Source organism: Nannobrachium achirus (assembly GCF_963921795.1).
Source record: "Nannobrachium achirus genome assembly, chromosome: 16".
Classification (NCBI taxonomy): Eukaryota; Metazoa; Chordata; class Actinopteri; order Myctophiformes; family Myctophidae; genus Nannobrachium; species Nannobrachium achirus.
In genome coordinates this window covers 15,362,682-15,380,345 of record NC_137823.1, presented here as the reverse complement: position 1 = coordinate 15,380,345, position 17,664 = coordinate 15,362,682, and the positions used below count along the sequence as shown (strand labels likewise).

Below are 17,664 nucleotides of genomic sequence, written 5' to 3'. Positions count from 1 at the left end.
TGCACACGTGCAAGACACCAGTCATGTTGCCATACCTTAGCGACAGGCACGATAAAAAGTACATTTTATTATGTCCCCCTGTAGACAAGGTATGGCAGCTGCCATAGCTTGCCATACCCAATTGACGCCTCTGCTGGTATGGCTCATTATTATCATTGATTAATGATAAGTATAGGACTTCAGAACAAACAGGCCACGTCTCAGTTCTGTGCATACAACATGAAATGTGATGCCTCTTGGACTGTTAGCGTATTCTATTTTTATCTCTGTAAGAGAGCAGCTGTGTGTGGTATTGTCAATGCATTGTACGTGATCTGTCTATGTATTGTGAACTTCAAGTAAATGTATTAAGATCGGTTTCCAAATCATATAGTTTGTTTTACCACATGGCATATCGTCAATGTCGGGCAGAAACCTTGTATCTCCAAGTTTCATATTTGTATGTTTTTTTTTCGTAAAGTAAAGCTCTGCTTCATCACACAAGACCGTAACTAGTGAAACTAGCCGAACTATTATAGATCGGCTATTTTCAATAGTTTAAATAATTTTTGGAATGATAAATACAAAACAAATGGTTTTGGACATACAATGTTTCCATCTGACAACGACGATATACACTGTACAGTAACTGCTATTATGTTCATTACATGAAATGGAGTATTTGGAAGAACTCCCAGTTTAATGTCATATGTGAACATAATATGGAAATATTATTGAACGCACATGCTCAGTTGATGACTGTTTCAGGTCAGAATACTGAGGCCTACCTTTTCCTTCAAGTTGTGATTTGCAAGGACAAATAAAGTATCTATCTGGGATGGATGGATGGATGGATGGATGGATGGATAAACAACCATATCTCCTGTGGCGTGTAGAACTCCATGACGGCCCTGATCGTGGCGGTGCGGGGGGGCTTCGTGGACGTGGTGAAGGAGCTGCTGAAGAGGACGCCCAACGTCAACATGACGGACAAGGACGGGAACACGGCGCTGATGATCGCCGCCAAGGAGGGACACACCGAGATCGTCCAGGACCTGCTGGACGCAGGCACATACGTCAACATTCCTGACCGGGTAACGGAATACCGCATAACACCTATGTCAACATACCTGACCGGGTAACAGAATACCACATAACACCTATGCCAACATACCTGTCCTGCAGAATACTGCATAACACCTATGTCAGCATACCGGTACATGGCCTGGTAACAGAATACTGCATAACACATACTCCATCATACCTGACCGGGTAACGGAATACTGCATAACACCTATGTCAGCATACCTGGCCCGGTAACAGAATAATGCATAACACCTATGTCAACATACCTGATGGGTAACAGAATACTGCATAACACCTATATCAACATACCTGACTGGGTAACAGAATACTGCATAACACCCATGTCAACATACCTGACTGAGTAACCATTATACTGTACAACAGACAAACTACTGTAACTAGGGCTGCAATTATCCTTCTTTTGTTTGTTATCTAATTGATTTAGCTCATTATCCAAATAAGACATATTTTCTACATATCTAGTGAAAATCTGCAGATCTATGGTTGAGTTGAGCCGTTGCTGTTTTCGCTATTATTGGAAGTCAATTAATTTATAAAATTTGATATGTATATACTTTTTTTTTTACAATGGAATTAAATAAATTACTTTCATTAACTACACCATGCCATGACAAAACACAACAACACTACACCACACAACTCATGTGTTATGATCGTGTGTGCATGCATGCGTGTGTGTGTGTGTGTGTGTGTGTGTGTGTGTGTGTGTGTGTGTGTGTGTGTGTGTGTGTGTGTGTGTGTGTGTGTGTGTGCGTGTGCGTGCGTGCGTGTGCGTACGTGTGCGTGCGTGCGTGTGCGTACGTGTGCGTGCGTGCTTGCATGTGTGTGTGTGCTCCAGAGCGGGGACACAGTGCTGATAGGTGCGGTCAGAGGAGGTCACGTGGAGATCGTCAGAGCTCTGCTTCATAAGTACGCTGACATCGACATCAGAGGACAGGTGAGAGAACACACATTGCTTCCTCTAGAGGACAGGTGATTTTTTTCATGAATTATCGCAAATGTGAAATGTATTGTCAGAATCGGGGACCGTGAAGAGCTCTACTCTGATCGGTCTATCATAGACGCTGGCTCATTTGTGTGTGTGTGTGTGTGTGTGTGTGTGCGTGTGCGTGTGCGTGTGCGTGTGCATGTGCGTGTGTGTCACAGGAGAGTAAGACAGCTCTGTACTGGGCGGTGGAGAAGGGAAACGCCACCATGGTGCGAGACATCCTGCAGTGTAACCCCGACACAGAGAACTGCACCAAGGTGAGACTCACAACCAACCCACGGCGGAATAGAATACATGTGTGACAGAGTTCTGTCTCTACAATTTGGGCATTTAGCAGACGCTCTTAACACACTATAGGATACCAGTCACCAGTAACCTGTCATAATATGCCAGGTTCATTTGTAGACATGTTATGTCTACAAAACGTGTATGTTTGCCTCTCTGCCTGTCTAACTGTCTGTCTGTCTGTCCGTCTGTCTGTCTGTCTGTCTGTCTGTCTGTCTGTCTGTCTGTCTGTCTGTCTGTCTGTCTGTCTCTCTGTCTGTCTGTCTGTCTGTCTGTCTGTCTGTCTGTATGTCTGTCTGTCTGTCTGTCTGTCCCACAGGATGGAGAGACCCCTCTGATCAAGGCCACTAAGATGAGGAACATTGAGATCGTGGAGCTGCTGCTGGACAAAGGAGCCAAAGTGTCCGCAGTGGACAAGGTGAGAGTCACAACCCATCTTGAACATTGCAAATACGCGGTGTCAGATTGTTTCCATATGGCCAGATTTAATTTCATGTCATCGTCACTTGGAAATAAAATCGGCGTGCGTGTCCAATGTTATGTTTTCATAGGGATTATGCATTAGTGCAGGGTTCCCCAATTAGTTTTCCCCAAGGGCCGAATCACGTCTAGGGTACCAAGCCGAGGGCCACAGCATTGCAGGGGGCGACGGCGGCGTTCCCGCTACTCCAGTGACTGTTCAGATATCGTCGTTGTCGGGTGAAAATCTTGTATTATATGTCCAAAACCGTTCGTTTTGAATTTATAATTTTTTTAATTATTTAAACTAGTGAAAACAGCCGATCTACAAGCACACAACTCCTCGCGGTGCTGTATGATTTGTGAAAGAACGTACAAATTTGGAGATACGAGGTTTCCACCCGACAACGACCATATACTAGTGTTGTTGCTACTTTTATAGCACCATTATTACTGGGGTTGGTGGGAGCCTGACAGTAGCCCCCCGCGGGCCGCCTATTGGGGAACCCTGTATTAGTGTGTTAGAGGTACATTTTGGAGTAGATACATGTGTACAGTGTGTCCGTCTCCCCACAGAGAGGAGACACGCCCCTCCACATCGCCATCCGTGGGCGGAGTCGGCGTCTGGCGGAGCTCCTCCTCCGTAACCCTAAAGATGGCCGCCTGCTGTACCGGCCCAACCGGGCGGGAGAGACGCCCTACAATATCGACTGCTCCCACCAGAAGAGCATCCTCACGCAGATCTTTGGAGCGCGTAAGATAAGACACACACCCACCACCACACCAGTGTTGTTTTTGACAGCAAATTTTGATTTAGTTTTAGTCAGTCTTTTGAATAAAATGTCATTTAGTTTTAGTCATAATTTAGTCACCTGAAAAGTTTTAGTTTTAGTCTAAATTTTAGTCGACTAAATATCATAAGATTTTAGGTGACTAAATCTACAGTTGATTTAGTCAACTAAAATGTATTTTGGCAGGCCTTGATGGCATCGTAATGACTGATTTTACACTTGGCTTGCGTGCTGAAAATAACAGATGTACAAGCTCACAGCACGTCACAGCGCGACGCGTTGTGAGCTTGTAGATCGGCTATTTTCGGCGCGCAACACCTGAGAGCAACCAAACATAAAATGACTCTCTTCTGCTAATTGGGTACTCTCTACTTCTGATTGCATGACATTTGCATTTCACAATGTGGGGAGCTTGTAATCGGATTTCACTACTTCTTAAACATTTGTTTTCTAATGTATGGATTTTATTTCTTCGAAAAATCATTGCATTTTTATTTTTTTATAATGAAAAGCTTAGCTTTTTGGGGAATGTTTTCTTTTTTCTTTTTTTTTCTTTTTTTTTGAAAATGTGTAGGAAACAGTGTAAAAATGTTGTAAAAACGTGTCCGCTACTCACAAATCGGGCCTCTTAACCCAGTGTTTGGGAACCAGTGCCTTAAATGAATATCAACTCAAATTAAAATTTTAAGCGAGCAGTGTTTATCCTCCCTCTCTCTCTCTCCTCAGGCCACCTGTCCCCCACAGAGTCAGACGGGGACATGCTGGGGTACGACCTGTACAGCAGCGCCCTGGCAGACATCCTGAGTGAACCCACCATGCAGCCACCTATCTGCGTGGGTCTGTACGCACAGTGGGGCAGCGGCAAGTCCTTCCTGTTGAAGAAACTAGAGGGTGAGAGACACTATAGGAACAATGTATGTATGTACTGTACGCGAGTTTAGAAACTCTACGCTTTCTAAGGGAAGGAGCGCTCGTTTTCTACAGCGTCGGCAGTTATTGTCCACGACATTGCAAGCGGCGCGAAGGCCAGCGGTCCTTGGTCCTGCTCTTCGCCCCCGAGCGCCGCAGGCGCGAGTGGCCGCGTGGTTTCCCTTAGCAAGCGTAGAGTCTCTAAACTCGCGTACTGTACAGTGGGGCAGTGGGAAGTCCTTCCTGTTCAAGAAACGAGAGGGTAAGAGACACTATAGGGTGTGCCAAATGTAGTTCTAAGAGCGGCCATTTCTTGGGACAACACAGCCTTACACAGGTGTTCTGATTAGACTATAGCATTAGTTCTATGCAATCAAACAATTGAAACACCTGTGTTTTGTCACAAGAAATGGCCGCTAAGGACTACAATGACGTAGCCGCTGGCACACACTATAGGAACAATGTATGTATGTACTGTACAGTGGGGCAGTGGGAAGTCCTTCCTGTTGAAGAAACTAGAGGGTGGGAGACACCATAGTAATGATATGTGCAGAGAATGTTAGAGGGGCAGGGGCTGACATTTCTGAAATGGCCTTTTTGGTGAAAATATTGAAAATAACAGACCTCTAAGCTCACATTGTGTCACGCTGCAACGCACTCAGAGAGTGTGGTGGTCCTTGAAAATAAAACATTTGAGAATCGTTAATTCTCGTTGACTGAAGAAAACCCGGAGACTTCACATTCAGTCCAAAACCTTTCAGTAATCAAAATAAGAACATTATAATGGTGTGTAAAAAAGAACATAAAACATTTTCCACGGACAAGACCAAGTCTTTGCCACGGACACGTTTGTCCATGTACGGACATGTTGATGACCCCTGCCCATAGAGTTTTAAGTGGTTTTAACAGCTACTAATAATCTTCCTGTCATCGTCCCCAGATGAGATGAAGACGTTCGCCGGCCAGCAGGTGGAGCCATTGTTCCAGTTCAGCTGGCTGGTGGTGTTCCTGTCGGTGCTGCTGTGTGGCGCTGTGGCGCTGGTGCTGGGCTTCACCGTGGACCCCCGGCTGGCCATGGCCATCTCCCTCAGTCTGCTGGCCCTGCTCTATCTGTTCTTTGGTGAGTTAGTTCTCCCTCAGTCTGCTGGCCCTGCTCTATCTGTTCTTTGGTGAGTTAGTTCTCCCTCAGTCTGCTGGCCCTGCTCTATCTGTTCTTTGGTGAGTTAGTTCTCCCTCAGTTTGGTGAGTTAGTTCTCCCTCAGTCTGCTGGCCCTGCTCTATCTGTTCTTTGGTGAGTTAGTTCTCCCTCAAGCCCCTATCATAGTCCAAGGTTGGGCTATACACCAACACGGAGCTTTGTCATCAGCGCGTCATAGCTGGGGGCGGAGTCAAGCGTGGGGGAAATATTTAACAACCCCCATTAGTAGAATGGGGTTTTCCGTGTTTTCAAATCCGATTTTTTAATAGTATAGCGATGTTTTAGTTAATTGCAATGTCTTACATTGATTCCTTGGTTGCCAATGGACAAAAAAATGATGCATTTAAAATTAAACAGCTTTTGGATTAAATATTGTCTGATATTATTAAGGACAGGTCGCATCATCAAAGACCATGGGTTATCTAGACTATCCGCCTGGTATTAGACACTGTTACATTTTTTTATGATAAATTAAACTTATCGTATCAAAAAACGAAAAGCATTAATTAATCACATCCAGTTGTCTACAGCCATTAACAGCTTGTTTATCATGCAAGGATTACACACTGACACAACGCAACACAACACAATCCTATCCTAAATAGTTTCAAACCTGCAGAAAATACTTTTAAACTGGCGTCGATCCTGCCATATATTCAAAGATTTTGTGAAACAGGCCCCAGGTCTCTATCCTACTTGAACTCACTACGATGTGTTCTATAAACAACATTGACGACTTAACGACTGTTGTTTTTTGATATTAGAGTAAGTTTAATTGATCATATATTGTAATTGTGTCTCTACCAGGTGATTAAAGACATAATGTAAACAGGTTTTGTAGCATAGAGGGAAGAGGGGGACCACAGGTGCTTATATTGTGCAACTCTGACACATGCACGGGGGATAATCTGAGTCTGATTATAAACCACTTAATTACATTGATTCCTTACTGCAAATGGACAAAAAACTATCTGCAGTAGCATCGGGATTAATTGTTGTCCTTATAGGACTGGTCGGATCAATGCCATGGTTATCTGACTGATTTAATCACCTGGTAAGAGACACACTTTCACATTTTCATGAACATGATCAATTACACTAATCACAATATCAAAAAACAAAGGCCATTAATTCAGCAATGATGTTCATGGAACACGTACGGGAAGGACACAGGAGGAGGATGCCATTGTAAGTGTATTAGGCAATGGGAATGGATTTAGACCATATTCACGTTTCAAATCTATTGACGACTAATGGGCCTGGCTGTTGGATTTATATTGTGGCACGTTTAATTGATCATATCTCATATTAATATTAGTGTCTCTACCAGGATTTAAATGAACACTGCATGTGCAAACATGTTTTTTTGTAACACAGGGAGTAGAGTAGATGGAGAGAAAAACAGATCCCCGATCTCAACTCATGCTTGTGTAACTTGAATAACCTACAGAAACGACAGATCTCCATCTCAGTCAGTGCTTGTGTAATTTGCGGGGAATATATTAATCTGACTCTGATTACAAACCACTTGAACTCCGACTTCTATATCCTATATGCCAGGGAGAACATAACCGGGGTCCAACCTATGTGCGACCTTGTTGATTTTTGGCACGGCATAGATTGGCAAAAATAGATTTGGTGTAGTAGACTGAATATCTGGTCAACGTATAAAGAGTAAAATTGGGTCCCGTTTTATTCCAGAGGTTTTGATGAGGCAGGAGTAGTAGTTTAGACGAGGTGGCGAGGTACAGTAGCTCCGTGCTGCACAGCGGTGCGTTCAATCAATCAATCAGTCATCCATAATAGGCTTGTTATCTTAATAATAAGTGAACTTTCCGACGGCAAGTGAGCGATTGCGTTCCAGAAGTCCTTCTGATGGATTTTTCTTGGCTGTCGAGTGTTTTATCGTCCCAAAAAATCGCTCTGAACGTGATTAAAACGATAGTGTACTGTTTACGCTGTATTAACTCAATGGGGAAAGGCGGTTTGTTTTCCCCCACGCTCAAGGCGGATGTGACGTTTATGGGCGTTCCTTTCTAGCTCCGTGTTGGTGTATCAACGCGGGGTCGTTTTCTAAAGTCAGAAAACTACACCTTTACATAATTTGCCACGGTGAAGAGCTATCACCACGAACCCCAACATCTCTCCTCTGTTTCTGCTAATAATATTGTCCACCCATTTTGTATGTACTTGGCAATAATAATATTTTGACAAAAAATGTCCACTACAAGCCAGCAAGCCCCTGACTAACTATACTATGTTGTGTGTTACAGTGGTGTCGTACTAACTATACTACCGTATATTGTGTGTTACAGTGGTGGTGTACTTTGGTGGGCGTCGTGAGGGGGAGGGGTGGAGCTGGGCGTGGCTGATCAGCACCCGCCTGGCGCGTCACATCGGATACCTGGAGCTGCTGCTCAGGCTGATGTTCGTCAACCCGCCAGAACTGCCCGAACAGAGCACCAGAGCCCTACCGGTCAGGTAAATTACACACTACCCTACCAGAACCCTACCGGTTAGGTAATACACACTACCCTACCAGAGACCTACCCTACCGGTTAGGTAAATACACTACCACACTACCAAATAGCCATTCTACAGATGTAGATCGTCTATTTGTTACCATTCATTTTATTAAGTAACAGTTTTTGACATAATGAGACCACCCACCCCCACACACACAGCAACAGTATAATATTTTTTTAGTTAATATTGAATACTTTTTCTCCCCACACTGATGTGTGTGATGAGCAGGGTGTAGGATCAGTATAGATGGGTTCTCTTTTCTCTCTCTCTCTCTCTCTCTCTCTCTCTCTCTCTCTCTCTCTCTCTCTCTCTCTCCTGAAGCATTTCTGCTTTATTTCAGTGGCAGCGAGGGTGAGATAGACAGGAAAGAGGGCAGACAGCCAACAGTCTGGCCTGCCGGGAAGATCTCTGTTTATTTCAGATAATAGAGTTAGGAGTGAGATGCTGTCTAAACCACTGCTTGATGGCAGAGAGAGAGAGAGAGACAGACAAACAGACAGACAGACAGACAGACAGACAGACAGATAGATACAATGTTTAGTGAATGCTCTTTGATGTGCTGTATGTCCCTTACAGTGTTCACAGTGTTTAATGATATTTGATGTGCTGCATGTCCCTGGCTACAGCTTCCTGTCGACAGTGTTTAATGATCTTTGATTTGCTGTGTGTCCCTGGCTGCAGGTTCCTGTTCACAGACTACAACCGTCTGTCCAGCGTGGGAGGAGAGACCTCCATGGCGGAGATGATCGCCACTCTGTCGGACGCCTGCGAGAGAGAGTTTGGCTTCCTAGCCACCAGGCTGTTCAGGGTGTTTAAGACTGAAGAGACACAAGGTTCGTTCATGTACTGTAGACTCACGGGAGAGTCTTTTTTGCAGGTCTTTCAGTCCGAGTGTATCAAAAAAGCACCTTGGTTAAGGTGGAGGCAACCTCCCGTTGGTCCGACCAGGTAAACATTCACCAGGTTAGCATTCACCAGCGTCGGCTGGTTAGAATTCACCAGCGTTAGTTTTACTGAGGTAGGTTTAAGGTTAGGTTTAGGTGTATCTCCGTCACCCCGACTTTAGGCTCCTCCGCAAAGCCAATCACAAGCTTCCACAGCCTTAACCCAGTTGCCTTTTTGATATACTCGGACAGAAAGACGTGCAAAAAATACTCTCCCGTAGACTCACATGACTTTATTCTCATAGAGGTCCTTGAGAGGGTTCTAGTGAAATTGAAAAAGTCTGAGAACCACTGCTCTAAAACAATGAATACTAGAATATAGAGCTATTTAACAAACACATACCACTCGCACCACCTTTTAATGAAATGAAATGACTCCATGTCCCCCTGTGTGCATCCTTTCCCACCTTCAGGGAAGAAGAAGTGGAAGCAGACGTGTTGCATTCCGTCCTTCATCATCTTCCTCTTCGTCCTGCTGTGTCTGGTGACAGGCATGGCCCTGCTGGCCGTCTTTAAGGTCAGTCACCCCCTACCCCTCTCTTCTTCTCCTCCCCTTTCTCTTGTGGAAACAATGATGGAGCTTGTTGCACAAAAAGGAATTTCACCCACCGCTTTACACTTGTAAACCTGTGGAGGCAGTGAGGCTGATTATGACTAGAGTTCTCAAATTCTGCCAGAGTCCGACACTACCTGACCCGACCCGACATTTTCAGGCCGGGCAAGGCCCAAAATGTATGCTAATTAGTCAGGCCGGGCCAGAGCCTCGAGTTCCGTAAAAGACAAACTGTTACCCCCCCAAAAAACGCAGCTCAAAGTGAACTTTACTCAGGTATCACCGTCCCACCTTCCTAGCCTGTGAAAAAGAAAAACGGGCAACAATAGCCAAATCTCAAATGGAAATCGTCCATTATCTTTGGAGCGAAAGGTCCAATCTGCTCAGTTCAAAGCTTGTTGAGTGACGAATTGTTCGGGCTTGGCCGAGCTTCGGGCCGGCCCAGTAGGACCCCGTTAGGACGGAGCCTAACCCGGTGGTTTACAACTTGTCGTTGTCGGGTGAAAAACTTGTATGTCCAAAACCTTTTGTTTTGCATTTATCATTTTAAAAATTATTTAAACTAGTGAAAACAGCTGATCTACAAGCACACAACGCCTTGCACCGTGAGGCGTTGTGCTTGTAGATCTGCTGTTTTCACTACTTTTGTGCGACAGCCTCGTATGATGAAGCAGGGCTTTACTTTGCGAAAGAACATACAAATGTTAAACTTAGAGATACAAATTTTCCACCCGACAATGACGACCTGTAAACCTGTGGATGTGACAGTGGGACTGACTGTGAGTGTGCTGCAGGCGGACAGGGACAACCACAAGGTTTCACCCCACTGGTTTACACCTGTAGTGTGACAGTGAGACTGACTGTGAGTGTGTTGCAGGCAGACGGGGACAACCACGAGGTTTTACCCCACTGGTTTAAACCTGTAGTGCATGGGTATTCAACTGGCGGCCCGCGGGCCAAATGCGGCCCGCGGGGACCTTCCTTGTGGCCCCTGGAGCAATTTTGAAAAAAAAAAAATTGAAAAAAAAAAAATTGAAAAAAAAAAAAAAAATCCCAAATCGTTTTTTTGTGGAGGCTAATGAACGCTATAGGTATGGTTTGCGCGATATGAAACGTGAGCATCATCTTACCATAATCACAATAATCCCTAATCATATTCCATCATATTCAAGTGAAGTGACTCCAGTAGTCAGAGCACTGCAGCAGAGTGGAGTGTGTGTGTCTGCGACCACCTGATCGTCGTTGATCATCGTTAAAGCATCAAAGAAGGCAATTGTGTGTGCACTGTCAATAAGGTCGACATCTACTCTAAGATAGCATCAAAGCCAGGTTGGCCATCACTAGTGTGATGTAGCACCTAGTAGCACTAGGTTTTAAACAAGAAAGCATGTTTACAGTTGTCAACTTGTTGAACAGAAATTAAGCACATTAACATGAAAAGTATTCTACTTGAAAAGTATTCTGCTTTGCAATGTAGTTAGATGAAAATGTGGTTGTTTGTGAAAATGTAGTAGTGTCGTTCCCGTTCAAGTGTACATTAGATTAATAGCTGGGGGGGGGGGGTTACGTTAGTGCGGCCCCCGGCCCCTTGGTTTTCTGTCAATGTGGCCCCCTGGACAATTTAGTTGAATACCCCTGCTGTAGTGTGACAGTGAGACTGACTGTGAGTGTGTTGCAGGTGGACGGGGACAACCATGAGGTGAACGCGGTGCTGATCTCCATGGCCAGCGTGGTGGGCCTGGCCGTGCTGCTGAACTGCAGGACCTGGTGGAGGGTCAGCGACTCGGTGCTCAACTCCCAGAGGAAGAGGCTGCACGGGGCCGCCAACAGGATGGGCAAGCTGAAGAGTGAAGGATTCATGAAGGTAAATACTGTACACACACACACACCCTAACCCTAACACACACACACACACACACACACACACACACACACACACACACACACACATACACACATACATACCGGTACACACATACATACCGGTACAAGAGCGAAGGTTTCATGAAGGCATGAACTTTTATTTTAATTTTTTTAGCGTATACAATAAGTGATGTGAAATACACAGAATATGTGTATTGTGTATATACAATTATTCATTTATTTATTGGGATACAAGGTCAATTCTTGCCAAAATACATACATACATACAGTACATACATAGATAGGCTACATTGATACATACATACATACATACATACATACATACATACATACATACATACATACTGTACATACATACCGGTACATACATATTTTTGCAAGATATGACCTACAAGTTTCAAACGTCCCATTGTGCGTTGCACAGAAGGTGTGCGGCAGTTCCGGCGTCGCAGCCAAGTGTGATCTACAAGCTCACAATCGTTGCGACGTGAGCTTGTATGTCAGCTGTTCTCCGGATGTGTCCCACGCATAACTCCCGTGGAAGCAGGTGGATACGTTCAAATAAATATGATGATGAAGGTCCTCTCCTCCCCTCTCCTCTCCTCTCCTCTCCTCTCCTCTCCTCTCCTCTCCTCTCCTCTCCTCTCCTCTCCTCTCCAGGTGTTAAAGAGTGAGGTGGAGCTGATGGCTCAAATGGCCAGGACCATCGACGGGTTCAGTCAGAACCAGACCAGGCTGGCGGTCATCATAGACGGTCTGGACTCCTGTGAGCAGGACAAGGTTCTGCAGATGCTGGATACGGTGAGACCCAGAGTCCCTCAATAACAGTGGTCCTCGACCTGTTCAGGCCGGGGACCCCCAAAATAATCATATTTTAACTGGGTCCCCCCCCCCCCACCCTGACGAGCACTAAGAGTCGAGGAATTACATTTTGTATAACACGGTTCTGTTGTGAAAACAGTGGTGTGAGGCGTGAGCATGTAGATCGGCAATTTTCACAATTTCTGCCTCTAATATAATTTTGACAATTTGGCCAATGTTTAATTTGTCATTTTAGAGGTATTAACTCATTCTGAGCCCCACACATTAACGGATTATAAAGTCCACGATGCCACCTTCAGGCTGGCATCACCGCCGTTATCTTATTTTGAAGGCCAGAAGTCCACCGCGCAGTCACTTCCGGTCTGACGTCATCGGATCGTGCGCCGGAACCGTTCCGTGTCCACGTGGAGTTGTGTAATGGCCGACCGGAGCTTTTATCATTGTGTAACATAAGCGAGCATCTGCCTCCATCCTAGCTTCTAAAGTGTAGTTTTGAGATAATGGACATTAAAGATGAGATCCCCCGTCCACCTCAATGTTATGGATGGGACTATTTTGTGCTCGTGGAGCCGTGATGATGCAAAATCAGCGACGGATTTCGTCTCCGGACCGGCGGCCATTCTTCTCGGTAATGTACTCGCCGTTACAGTAATATATTACTTTTCGCGAGATATCCCGTGAATGGCACTACATATACTCTATTACATTTCGCGAGACATCTCGCGAATGGCACTAGATGAGTTAACAAGTCCTTAAATTGCCACTTTAGAAATGTGCACAGATACCCTCCATACGCTTAGACTTTATGTTGGTTTGTTTACTGTTGAGTGAGAAAACAATGTTGCACATTAAGCTAATCATCTGGGGACCACCCCCCAAAATCATTTTGGGGACCCCCCAGGTTGAGAACCACTGTGGTTGTTTTTAGCTCAACCAAGAGACATTGGATTGATGTCTTCCCTGGACTAGTGAAAATAGAAGATTGACATGCCCGCAACGACGCATTGTGAGCTTATACTTTTTTTAAAGTAATGAAAATAATTGAAATGACGTTCTTTTGAAAAATTGAGTGAATTTAAAACACACATTTTTGACAATCTTTTGAAATGCTATTACTCGCGACCCATGTAAATAGATTCATGGGAAAGACGGATCCCAACCCAATGAATTACAGATGGTGCTTTTTTTTAACTCCCCGTCCCCCTTCCCTCAGGTGCGCGTGCTGTTCTCCAAGGGCCCCTTCATCTCCATCTTTGCGTCGGACCCCCACATCATCATCAAGGCCATCAACCAGAACCTGAACAGCGTGCTGCGCGACTCCAACATCAACGGCCACGACTACATGCGCAACATCGTGCACCTGCCCGTCTTCCTCAACAGCCGCGGCCTCAGCAGCGCCAAGAAGATGTGCGTGGCCACGCCGGCCAACGGAGACACGGGGAACCCCGACGGTGAGATGTAGCACACGTATACACAGACGTGTACATCGTTGTTGTCGGATGGAAACCTAGTATCTCCGAGTTTCAAATTTGCACGTACTTTCGCAAAGTAAAGCCCTGCTTCATCACACAAGGCTGTTGCACAAAAGTAGTGAAAACAGCCGATCTACAAGCACACAACGCCTCGCGGTGCGAGGCGTTGTGTGCTTGTAGATCGGCTGTTTTCACTAGTTTAAATAATTTTTTTAAATGATAAATGCAAAACGAATGGTTTTGGACATACAAGGTTTTCACCCGACAACGACGATATCCTTAGCCTGGAGGGGCCCGACGTCATACTGCGTTCACTCACTCATTCCTTCCCCAGTATAACGTCTGGCCTTCCGGGTATAGGCAGCAAGTATCCTGATTATTTTCTGATTCCTGATTTTCTGATCGGGGCCAATCAGTGACTGCTGTCCGCACAACAAACGTAGTCTTCCTGACAACAAGTGAAAAGCTTCCCCTGATTGGTCCATGTGTAGATTGTGACGTAGATGCTTGCTGCAGCATTTTCAAAACAACAATGGCTGCTCTCGATGCAACAAGTGTAACAGTTAACGCTGAAACGATAAAACAAGCAATAAGGCCAGACGTTATACTGGGGAAGGAATGAGTCAGTGAAAGCAGTATGACATTGGGCCCTGTCAGGCTAGATATCCTGGCATTAGCCAGACTGAACGTGGATTCACTCACACGTTCCTCCACAATTTCAGTCTGGACTTCGGCCCATAGGGAGTGAGAGAAATCAGAAGATGACTAGGCCAATCATTGGCTAATGCCAGGCTAACGCACTTATACTGAAGATCCAGTCTTATTTTAAAGTCTGCGTATGCGGGGCTCACGTTACGTTGTGGTCCGGCCGGCACACGCATAAACACGCATGCTCACACACAAGCATGTGCGCGTTGTTGTGAATTTTTTGTATCTTTCTTCCAATGTCATTAAATGGATCTGTCTGTCTGTCTGTCTGTCTGTCTGTCTGTCTGTAGGCTGGCACGAGGAGTTAGACAGGAAGCTGTCCCAGCACAGCCTCGGAGAGATGACCAAGTTTGGCAGCAAGACCACACTGAACCGCAGGGTATGCCCAGTGTGTGTGTGTGTGTGTGTGTGTGTGTGTGTGTGTGTGTGTGTGTGTGTGTGTGTGTGTGTGTGTGTGTGTGTGTGTGTGCGTGTGTGCGTGCGTGCGTGCGTGTGTGCGTGCGTGTGCGCGCGCGTACGTGCGTGTGTTTGTGCGTGTGTACTGTATATACAGTGCATAACTGTGTTTTCATCCACTTTTGCCATTTCCCAGTGATAATCTCCTCTCCTGTCCTTTAACATAATTGGGACTTTTTGTGTTACCGTTTTAGCATAACCTTTGACAGTACTACCAAACTTGTTAACATACTTGTTAGCACATCCACGGCCAGCTATATAATGAATTAATTCAGTAGAATCTGCCGGGGTTTTTCAGAGTTTTTTGCATCAGTGCCGGGTGCCGCAGACCGCACGCTACGGTTTACAATAGGAAACGCTATAACCCGACTTAAGTCGAGTTTTGCCATCAACAGCTGGATTTGAAAACCCGACTTTAGTATTCAATCAATCTATGGATCCTCTCCTCCCCGTCCAGGACACGTACCGCCGGCGTCAGATGCAGCGCACGGTGACCCGGCAGATGAGCTTCGACCTCACCAAGCTGCTGGTGACAGAGGACTGGTTCAGTGACATCAGCCCGCAGACCATGAGGAGACTGCTGAACATCGTGTCTGTCACAGGTTGGAGCCTTCTTCCTCTTGACGTTCTACTTTTACCAGGAGGGAGATGAAAATATTGACTGTTTCCTCAACGATTAACTATTGACTGATTTCTCTATTATTATTAAATTCATTTATTTTACGATTGATTACATTGATTAGTTTACATTTTACAATTTAGGCATTTAGCAGACGCTCCTAATCCAGAGCGACTTACATTTAGCAAGGACAGCGCATGATCAATACATCAACATCAATACATCAAATGCATGGGATAGTAATCAAAAAAAAAGTAAGCAGACCAATAAGCTACTCAATAATCTAACTACACAATCAAAACATCAATAATCTGTTACAAAATGGCTTGACATCGGTCTATACAACAATGCTATCTAGCTAGTTTTGATCTAGCTAGTTTGATTCACTAGACATACTAGTTAATAAAACATTGACGTCCTTGTGCTGTGTGCAGGTCGTCTGCTGAGAGCCAATCAGATCAGTTTTAACTGGGACCGCCTGGCGTCCTGGATCAACCTGACGGAGCAGTGGCCGTACAGGACGTCCTGGCTCATCCTCTACCTGGAGGAGAACGACAGCATCCCCGAGCAGGCCTCGCTCAAAACCATCTACGAAAGGTCAGCATGACTATGCTTGGTAACCTTTAGGACTTTCACGATTCCAGTTTCTTAACGATTCCCTCTTAAAGATCGGATTCATTAAAGATTCCCTTATAACGATTCCTATAAGGGGTTCAAAATACAGGTTTTAAACTCAGAGTTATGGTGATCCTTGACATTAAAATGTTTGGGATTAAAGTTCTGCCACGACTGATTTCATTCTTTTGGATTCCACAGACCTTGACTTCAATGGTCGTACACTGACAATAGCCTATCTGCAAGCTCACAGCACACCTTCCATGCGCTGTGAGCTTGTTGGTGGGCTATTTTCGCTCATAAGTTATTTAAGGATGAAAGGGTGAGAAGTTCAGTCACCCGAGAGAGACTTGGAGTAGAACCGCTGCTCCTAGTACACTTTGCCTGGTTAATAAACCAACACCACCCCCTGGTGGTAGTGGTGTTGTAGTGAAGTCTGCCCTTCACATTAAATAAGCTTTTTCCACTCGCCCGATGAAATGGCTAGCCAATCAGGGCTGTAGGCTTGGGGAACGTGGTGGGTGGTGGCCTGGTTCAGAACCATTCAGCCAATCAGGCGAGTCTGTGTGTATACAAACACATCCACCCCTCCACTCTAATACAGACATCAAACAGGTCGTCGTCTTTGATGCTTTCATTGACTAACGAGCTATTGTCACTTGTATGGCTCAATCAATTACCGCAGTTCAGAACCCCTTTGAAGTTCAAAGGGAGCGATTAAGAGCTCTGGCTGACTTCACCAGGCTTTAGCCCGCCCCCCCCCAGAAACGGAATCTCTCCCTGCAATCCCAGACTCTCTTCCCAAAACGAAGTGTGTGATAGAGGCTGGCACCGCCAGGCAAACGTACACTTGGAAAGGAGTCAGCTTAGGTGGTTTGGGCATCTAGTATGGATGCCCCCCGAGCGCCTTCCTAGGAAGGTCCTCGATGCACGTCCCACTGGGAGGAGACCCCGTGGCAGACCTAAGACCAGATGGAAGGATTATATATCCAAACTGGCCTAGGAACGCCTCGGTATACTCCCAGAGGGAGTGGAGGAAGTTGCTCAGGATAAGGAAATCTGGAAGTCTCAGTTGGAACTGTTACCCCCGTGACCCGATTCCGGATAGGCGGTTGAATATGGATGGATGGATGGATGGAGTAATTGAAGTGTTCAAATTAGCAATAGAGATTAGATTAAAGGAGTGTTTGAAGTAGCTGTTGAATGAATGCTCAGAAGCATCTTCTAAAAAAGACGATCTCGGACATTTCATAAAAGCAAAGGTTAAAGATTTCTTCAACTGTAATGTGGAGCGTGTAGGCTTAGAAAAAATATGAACAAAACATCATCATTCTAATAGAATAGAATAA

The 17,664-nt window shown here is 45.2% G+C and overlaps 1 protein-coding gene across 1 annotated transcript in view; it reads left to right on the top strand.

Annotated features, from left to right (window-relative positions):
- The window catches only part of LOC308300392 (kinase D-interacting substrate of 220 kDa B-like), a gene marked incomplete at its 5' end in the record, with an annotated part of 45,099 nt that overhangs the window by 6,637 nt on the left and 20,798 nt on the right, over nucleotides 1-17,664 (top strand). Inside the window, 16 exons of the mRNA XM_080744211.1 lie at nucleotides 876-1,073; nucleotides 1,925-2,023; nucleotides 2,233-2,331; nucleotides 2,679-2,777; nucleotides 3,395-3,572; nucleotides 4,336-4,500; nucleotides 5,459-5,638; nucleotides 8,032-8,197; nucleotides 8,924-9,075; nucleotides 9,600-9,703; nucleotides 11,418-11,603; nucleotides 12,284-12,424; nucleotides 13,659-13,896; nucleotides 14,916-15,004; nucleotides 15,539-15,683; nucleotides 16,135-16,297. Coding sequence (XP_080600337.1) covers nucleotides 876-1,073; nucleotides 1,925-2,023; nucleotides 2,233-2,331; nucleotides 2,679-2,777; nucleotides 3,395-3,572; nucleotides 4,336-4,500; nucleotides 5,459-5,638; nucleotides 8,032-8,197; nucleotides 8,924-9,075; nucleotides 9,600-9,703; nucleotides 11,418-11,603; nucleotides 12,284-12,424; nucleotides 13,659-13,896; nucleotides 14,916-15,004; nucleotides 15,539-15,683; nucleotides 16,135-16,297 — 2,402 coding nt within the window. The remainder of the gene's footprint in view (nucleotides 1-875; nucleotides 1,074-1,924; nucleotides 2,024-2,232; nucleotides 2,332-2,678; nucleotides 2,778-3,394; nucleotides 3,573-4,335; nucleotides 4,501-5,458; nucleotides 5,639-8,031; nucleotides 8,198-8,923; nucleotides 9,076-9,599; nucleotides 9,704-11,417; nucleotides 11,604-12,283; nucleotides 12,425-13,658; nucleotides 13,897-14,915; nucleotides 15,005-15,538; nucleotides 15,684-16,134; nucleotides 16,298-17,664) is intronic.